Source organism: Psittacula echo (assembly GCF_963264785.1).
Source record: "Psittacula echo genome assembly, chromosome: 6".
NCBI classification, from domain to species: Eukaryota; Metazoa; Chordata; class Aves; order Psittaciformes; family Psittacidae; genus Psittacula; species Psittacula echo.
The window spans coordinates 7633997-7642377 of record NC_137743.1 but is presented as its reverse complement, the minus strand read 5'-3'; the positions used below and the strand labels follow the sequence as shown (position 1 = coordinate 7642377).

General features: G+C 52.6%; 1 protein-coding gene across 1 annotated transcript; it reads left to right on the top strand.

Annotated features, from left to right (window-relative positions):
- Window positions 1–521: 521 nt before the first annotated feature.
- Window positions 522–7184, top strand: EMX2 (empty spiracles homeobox 2; the record flags this gene model as incomplete). Its single annotated transcript, XM_080621645.1, has 3 exons — window positions 522–912; window positions 2903–3087; window positions 5708–7184. The coding sequence occupies 3 exons, from the start codon at window positions 522–524 to the stop codon at window positions 5873–5875; spliced, it is 744 nt and encodes a 247-aa protein (XP_080477771.1). The 3' UTR covers window positions 5876–7184.
- Window positions 7185–8381: the final 1197 nt, after the last annotated feature.

The window sequence follows — 8381 nt, the reverse complement described above, 5'->3', positions numbered from 1 at the left end:
GCTGCCCGGCGCTCGCCTCCCCTCTGACGCACTTTAAAGAGTCTCCCCCTTCAACCTCAAGGCGAGTAATAGCGACCAATCATCAAGCCATTTACCAGGCTTCAGAGGAAGCTGTTTATGTGATCCCAGCACTAATTAGGCTCATGAACTAACAAATCGTTTGCACAACTTGTGAAGGGGCCGATCACATCCATGGATTGTCTTTGGACTTAGGGAGGGAGGCGGGGGGGGGGGGGGGGGGCGACCGCCTTTTCCTTGCAGGAGGGAAACTTCTCCCAGCAACTTTTTTTCCCCCCTTTTTTTTTTTTCCCTCCCTGTGTGTGTGTGCGTGGTGCGTGTGTGTGTGTCTCCCTTTTGGGTACCGCTGGCTGCCGCTGCCTCCTTTTCCTCCAGCCCCTGTCTATTTATGTGTGTATCTATCCCTCCTCAAGTCACTGCCTGCTGCAAACTTCCCCGGATCGTCTCCCGCGCACCGGAGAGAGCCAGGCAGAGATTCGGCCGGGGACTCTCGCCGCGGCAGCATGTTTCAGCCCACACCCAAGCGGTGTTTCACCATCGAGTCGCTGGTGGCCAAAGACAGCCCCTTGCCCGCGTCTCGCTCCGAGGATCCTATCCGGCCGGCGGCGCTCAGCTATGCCAATTCCAGCCCGATGAACCCTTTTCTCAACGGCTTCCACTCCACTGGCAGGGGGGTTTACTCCAACCCGGACTTGGTCTTTGCAGAGGCCGTCTCCCACCCACCCAACCCGGCCGTGCCGGTCCACCCCGTGCCCCCTCCCCACGCCCTGGCCGCGCATCCGCTGCCCGCTTCGCACTCCACGCACCCGCTCTTCGCCTCGCAGCAAAGGGACCCCTCTACCTTCTACCCCTGGCTAATACACCGCTACCGGTATCTGGGCCACAGGTTCCAAGGTACGTGCAACTTTTCTTCTCCCTCCCGGCCACCCTTCCATCCTCCGGCCGGTCCCCGCGGCGCGGCTGATGGGGGGAACCAGGGGTGGGGGGCGGCCGGTGCCCGGAGCCGTAGACTCTGCTCGGATGGGCCGAGGGGCTTTTGTTCCTGATCCACCACTCCCCGTCAAACTTGAGGAGCTGTCAGAGCCGGAGGCGGGGGGGGTGGAAGCTTTGGCTCGGTTTTGCAGAGCTGCTTCTCCCGGTTGGAGCGGGGCAGGAGGGAAGGCAAGGCCGGCCGGGACTTCGGCGGCGTTCTCGCCCCGACTAAAAGCAGGAGGGGAAAGGTGAATGGTTTTTGTTCCGCTGGGTTAACAGCTACGGAGTAGCCCTTGCAAAAGCCTCCCTGCAGGGATGGGAACAGAGGGGACGTTTAGGTTTCTCCGGGAAAACGGTGGTGCTCAGGGCTGCGGGGAGCCGCCGCCGCCCCAAATCCGGCCGCTGCCCTTGTTAGCGGGGACGGGGCAGAACTGAAACGAACCCCGGAGAAAGGAGAAAGAGGGAGAAAAATAATGGCAACGCTGGAGCAGCGTAGGGAGATGGGGCTGCGAGGAGAGCAGGGCTGGGGGCAGAGAGCGATGCCGTCCGAAGGGGCAGGGGAGGGCTCTCGGCTTCCGAGCGATTAACAACCGGCTGGAGGAAAAGAACCGAATCCAATGGCGCACGATCAATAAAGTCCCCCTTGTTTAACCCTTTGCAACCGGCAGCGCCTTCTCCGCAGGGTGAAACGGTTTCTCCCGTAATGGGTCCGGCTCCTCTTTCGTTATACACACACTTAAAAAAATAGCAGTAGTAATAAAAATTCAACCTCATTTCTGAGGGATCCATTTGCTTGTTTAAAAATTACTATTATTATTATTTTCCCGATATTTTAATTTTTATTAATTCCAAACGAAAACAGACCACCTGCAATATCCCTTTCCCGGCCTTCCACAGCCGAGCCGTTGGACCCGGGCTGGGAAAGGAGTCTCTCTCTGTCTCCGAAGCCAGGCAGACAGGGATACAAAAAGGATTATTACCCTCTCAGAATAAAATTACAGGTTTCGCTTACCAAATTATTTGTCGCAGTCATCAGGCGATTGGTAAAGAGCGGTAGATGAAAGGCGGAAATGTCCTGGTGTTGAGCCACAGCCTGATTTCAATCACACCCTCCTCCTCCAAAGATTTTTAATGCACTTACGGAGAGAAGCCCGCAGTGCCTTTCCCACCTCAGAGGGACCGACACGGAGAAGCGGCACAGGGTCAACCCGGAGGGAGAGACCCACCAAACCCCCTCTGGTGACGCCTCCACCTCGGGCCCATTCCGCATTAGGCCGGTTGGGACGGCGGCTTCTTGGCCTTCCCAAGTTTGTTTCTTTATTTCCCCTCTGGTTCCCTCCGGGGCAGCGGGCACGGGCACGGCGGCAGCAAGAGTCCCCGCTCCGGGGAGCACACCCCGGCACAACGCAGGGAAGCGCAGGGAGGAGAGAGAGGCCCCGGCCTGAGCTTTGGGAGACGGAAGCGGGAGGAGGCCGGGAGCTGGCTGCGAGAGCTCGGAGCTCGGCTGGGGCTGCACCGGGCACCGGTGCCCCGCCGGGAGGATGTAGATAGTAAACAAGGGAAGATGTGAGGCGAGAGAAGTCGGGCAGCTGCCGAGAGAAGCCGCAGACACCGCAGCCGGGCTTTGGCCAATTCTTTTCCTTGATTCTTTTTTTCCTCCTTATTTCTCTCATGTTTGTGTTTTAGTATTTGAATTTCTTCCAGTCCTCTCCTTCCCCTGCTTATTCCCTTCACTTATTTATCGAAGGGAAATTTAATAGCAAAAAGGTGCTGAAAATAATAACAAATAAACTATACTCAGTTTTCTCCTGTGAGTAATGGTGAGAGGCAAAAAAATCTGGTGCTCAAAACTCTTCTCGAGTGCGTTTGGGGAAGGTGTTTTTTCTAATCTCTGTTTTACCCTGTTGCCCAGGGAATGAAACAAGCCCGGAGAGCTTCCTATTGCACAACGCACTGGCCAGGAAACCCAAACGGATCCGTACAGCTTTCTCCCCATCCCAATTACTGAGACTGGAACATGCCTTTGAGAAGAACCATTATGTAGTAGGAGCAGAGAGAAAACAGCTGGCACACAGCCTCAGCCTCACGGAAACTCAGGTAAGCGGGAAGCAGTGAGTGGGCAGTTGGGAAAGCGAAAGTACTGGGATCCTCTTGGGAAAACGCACCCGGTCGGCCTGGAGATGCGGGTAAAATTACGGGCAAATTTTGGGAGTGTTTAGGCCTCCAGCCCAGGGCCGGTGGAGCTCAGTGAGGGGTTTCCCTTTGCCTGGGTGTTGTCAAATCCTCTCCCGTTCCTGAGAGCCGCCGTCTGCACCAGGAGCGGCGGTGGCTCGACCGGGGGGGGGAAGCGGCGATACCCAGGTCTCGGCCTCCGTCCCCCCGAGGGATCCGTCCGGAGCGGGATCGGGAGCGGCGAAACCTGCCATCTGCGTGAGAAAGGCTGTCCTGGTCCTTGCCCTGCGGGATGCTGCGACCCTCAATAAGTAGTGGAATGCTAGGAGGGGAAAAGCCCCCAAAACAAGAGGCGGACTGAGCCCCCCCCCCCCTTTTGGACCCTACGTCAGAAATGCAATTTCTTGGTTGATTTTCACTCCTTTCTGGCCCCGCGTCCAGCGGCGGGGACTTGAGGAGCCGGTTCAGGAGGGCATAAAAATGAAAAATATCATTATTAAGTATAAGGAATACCCCCCCGTCCCATTTTCTTCCTCGCCCCCCCGCTGGCTGGCTGCGGGCCAGAACCACACCGGAGGCTATTTGGGTCGTCCATCTGCGGGGCCGATTAGCCACGTTTCTGCTCCGGGTGTCCCGGGGTTAGGGTCTCGGTGGGTTTCGAGGCCGAGCACCCGTACTGCAGCGGCGGGAGCGTGGCTGAGCGCGGACTGCCCCCGACGGCGGGGACCCACGGTCGGTTTTCAAGCGGTTTTCTGCTCTCCGGAAGAAAGGCTGAGGTTTGGGGCGTGGGGTGGAGGGGGGGTGGGTTGGTTGTTGTTGTTGTGTCGGGCTTTTGTTTTGTGCCCTTCCAGGAGAGAGGGCTCCAGATGGGGATTGTCTCTGCTACAGTATGTGGCACTGTACTTCAAATAACAAAAAAAGACAGCCAAAATACCGAGCCACAGCCTAGTTCAAAGTTCCCAGTAAACACAGCGTTCCTCGGGCGGATTAAGTTGTAACACTTTTTTTTTCCTCCCTTTTTTTTTCCCCTCTCTCTCTCCTATTTTTTTTCCTTAAACTCCTTTTCGTGGGGGAAGCAATAAAGAGGTTGGAGCTTTTGTTTTAAAATGTCTCCCTAACAAAACAATAAAAAGGGATCGCCACTTTTATGAGGTTCTCCGAACAAGGGACCGGTCACAGGCTTATTTCTACTGGAAAGCTGTATTTAAGGTGGTCTTTGTGCTGCTTGATTCCGAAGCTGGTTGGGGTCTTTTGTCCGGATGTCAAACCCCCAGTCCCCTACAAATGAGCTCCCTTTTGGGAGATCAGCGTGCAGAAATGAACCGTCCTCCCCTTCAATTAGCAAACTAAAAGCAAATTAAACTCACCCCTTGTTCCCCGCTCAGCTTTTTAATGGGGGACTTTTGGAGAATATGAAAATGCAGCAGAGATGTGTGTCCGGCCAGGCAGGTCTCTGTTCTGAAGAGGCAGCGAAGCGGGTTAAACCAGCTTATTAAAATGCTCCAGTTCCCTTTTCCCCCCTTGCTGAGGCCTTTATCAGGCACTTTCAGACAGAACCAGAGTTTAAACTGCTTTAAAAAAAATTATGTTTACCTTTGGCCGCTACAAGGAGTGTGGCCAGCCCCAGAGATAGCTCCCGGATCAATACTATCTGTAATTAAAGCACTGAAGTCAGCTGCAGGATGGTTAAGTCAGATTTATTCCGCGCTGAACCATTTCAGAGGGCTATTTAGGACGGCACTTAACGCGTTTCGCCTCGCTACGATCGCTCCTGGACGGAGCGTCCCGGGGAGACGCTGCTGGGAGCACCGGGCGGTTTTCTTTTCGGAGCTTTTTCTTCCATTTTATTCTCTTTACCAAGAGGAAAAGAGCTCGTCCCGCCGCTCTCCGTCCCCATCCAGCTGCCCCTTTAGAAGAGACGAGGCCCTTGCTCTGCTCTGCCGGGCCGGTCGGGGGGATCCTACAGCCGGCCCTGCTTTCCCCGCCGTAGCCTCCGGTCGCTTTCCCGGAGCTGGAGGCCGCGGGACGCCTCAGCAGGCCCGGTAACAACAGGCGCCCCGACGGCGCGGTGACAGCCTGCCGCCGCGCAGCCACGCTTTGTCTTCCCTTCATGGGGTGCCTGGAGCCACGCGCTGGCATTGCGCGGGGCTACTCATGCGCGGAGGATCCGCGTCCCTGCGCAAGGTGCACGCACTGTGCGGTGCGGCCGCGGAGAGCAGAGCAGTGCACATAGGCACCGGTGTGGCTGCTCACTCCGTCACGCGTGGGGAGTCTGGACGTCCCGGGTGGGCATTGTCAGTGTTGTCTGTGCCTCTCCCGGAGAGGATTAGTAGCACCCAGGCCCTGGTCGTCACCCTCCATGCTGGGCAGCGATGCAGGCAGGTTATGATGCAGGCAGGGTATGGTGCAGGCAGGGCACGGTGTTAACAGGGCACAGAGCACGCAGAGCCTGAAGCCCCTCGGCAAGTCCAGGGCAGCGGGCTCCAGGCAGCTCCGGCGTCCTGTCAAGGCGTCGGACTAACGCCCGCTGCCTTTCCTCCCGCAGGTAAAAGTATGGTTTCAGAACAGACGGACAAAGTTCAAGCGGCAAAAGTTGGAAGAGGAAGGTTCAGACTCACAACAGAAGAAAAAAGGGACTCATCACATTAACCGGTGGAGAATCGCCACTAAACAAGCCAGTCCAGAGGAAATCGACGTCACGTCGGACGATTAAAAACTGGCACTTTTGGGACTTTTCAAAGCCAGCACCCCACCAACAGAAAGTGTTAACGTCTCACACTCCCCCCCTCAGCGTGGCGATGCGGGGAAGGGACACGGAGATCTCCATCAAACCCGCGATCCCCGCCGGGGCGGGCGGCCGGGAGCCAGCGGGGCAAGGCGGCTGGAGGTGCGGGCCGAGGCCCCACTCGGCACGGCGGGACCTGTCAATCCACCACCGGGACGAGGCGATTGACAGGTATTCCGTTTCTCGCAGTCCACTTTTAAAAGTACAAAGTTAACAAAAATATTGACAAAAAAACCTTAAAAAGACAAAAAAAAAAAAAAAAAAAAAAAAAAGAGCAAGACAAAAAATAACCCCCGAACCGAACCAGAAAAATTACCACCTTACGGGACATTTTGCACTTCACAGGTTTTTTCCGTCTTTGAAAGAGAGATTTCCCTAAGCAGCCCAAACCCACACCTGTTTCAGAAACTTGAATTGCATGTGTAAAGCCGTCTGGGCGGATAAAAAAAGACAAAAAAAGGCAAAAAAAAAAAAAAAAAAGGCAAAAAAGAAAAACGGAGAAAAAGAAAAGACCCCGTTTCCTAAAGACAGAAGTGAATTGTATTTTTTTTTTCCCTTTAAGACAGGTTCTGTGTGCTTTTTAATTTTATTTTACGAGAAATGTGCAGTCTGTAAACATTTTATGATAACTTCTGGCGTCAAAGTGTTTGTGAAAGCTAAAATGAAGTAGCAGTAACAAAGCATCGTGTTCCTTCCGGATGGACAAACACGGTGGGGCTGGGGAGGGACGGGAGGGAGCGAGGGGAGGGAGGGGGGAAGGTTGGGGCTGGTCATAACTTTTGCTGCCAAAAATATAATTCCAATTAAATTATTCCCCCCCCCCCCCCCTTCCCCAATGTATCCCCATTGCAAACCCGGATGGGAATTATTATTGCGGATTAATAAGGAGCAATCCCAGCCACCAGCTCTGGCGGTGGGGACACCTCCCGAGCAGGGAGGATGCAAAGAAAAGGGACTTCAAAACCGCGGATTGAACTTTTTAATTTTATTTTTAATTATTATTATTTTTTTTTTTCTAATGGCCATTTTCATTGGGGCAATTTTCAGGCACTGACCTTATAATATTCCGAGATCCTAGAGCTACTAAAAGATAAGGCAAAGTGACAAATGTTTCCTTCATGTCTCCTATACCAGAATGTAAATATTTTTGTGTTTTGTGTTTAATTTGTTAGAATTCTAACACACTATATACTTCCAAGAAGTATGTCATTGTCAATATTTTGTCAATAAAGATTTATCAATATGCCCTATATTATTATATTTTTTAAGCAATCTATTTTACCTTTCCCCGAAATTTCTCGGGAAACCGGTAGCTTCCCCTCCCCGCTTCCCACCTTGTTTTTAGCCGCTGAACCCTGCGGCGGGAACCTGCGCTCCCGCCGCCGCTCCGCGCATTCCTGCGGCCATCGGCGCGTTTTCTTAATGAATTCACTGCCTTGTAAATTGAGCTCTAAAAATCAGCCGCAGAGACCCGCTCGCTGTAAAGAAATACCTTTAGAATAGGAAAAAAAAACCCAAACCCAACAGCATCAAACCCAGTCCCTTCCCCGGGTAGAAACTCAATTGGGAACCGGCTCCTAATGACAGGGTGATGTTATTTCGCAGCAGCCGGGCTTCACTGAGGGGAAAAGGGGTTTTCCTTGGAAAAATATGTATTTTATTTAGTGGGAGAGAAATTTTTCTTCCCCTCCCCTCCTTTTTTTTCCCAACATTTTTTCCTCTCCCTCCATTTTAAAATCTTTTTCTTCTTATTTTCAATAATTTTTATTTTTTCTCCTTTCTCCCTATCTTTTAAATCCCCTCGCCAGGTCGGTGCGGTGAGGAGCAGGTCCTAGGAGGCAGGGACCCCAGCTGCTGCTCTCCCCACCGCTCCAAGGGAGCGATCCTGGGCACAGGGGTAAACGGCTGACGTTAAAAACGTGCAAAAAAAAAAGGGGGGGGAAAATAGGGGAAAAAAAGTTGCTCCTGGTCCTTGAGGAAACTAGCTGGTTTTCTGGGGGTACACAGTTGTTTTTTCATGCTTCATTTGCTCCTTAGCCTGATAGACTGCATTAATCAGTTTTATTTCCATTGATAGAGAAACCTCGTCTGCTCTGTTCGAGCTACAAAGAATCCTGCAAGCTTTTGTGAAAGTGCAAATCAGTTTAGGCAATTATCATACCAGGAATATGAAGGGGAAAGAGGAGGCATTGCCCAGTGGTCTCCTTTAATCTCTTAATCCGTGGATCCAGGGGGGCTAGTTGGACATAATTTAGGACAATCTGACTACCCTTTACACTGTGATAAGGCGAAGTTACAATGCATCGCGAAAATACGAGCTTTGTTAAACATCCTGCCTTGAAAAGTTAAGATTAGACATTCCGTGCACGTGGTGGCTCTATCGGGTACTATGTAAATTTATATTTTATTTTAAATCCGATTTTATTTTACTTTT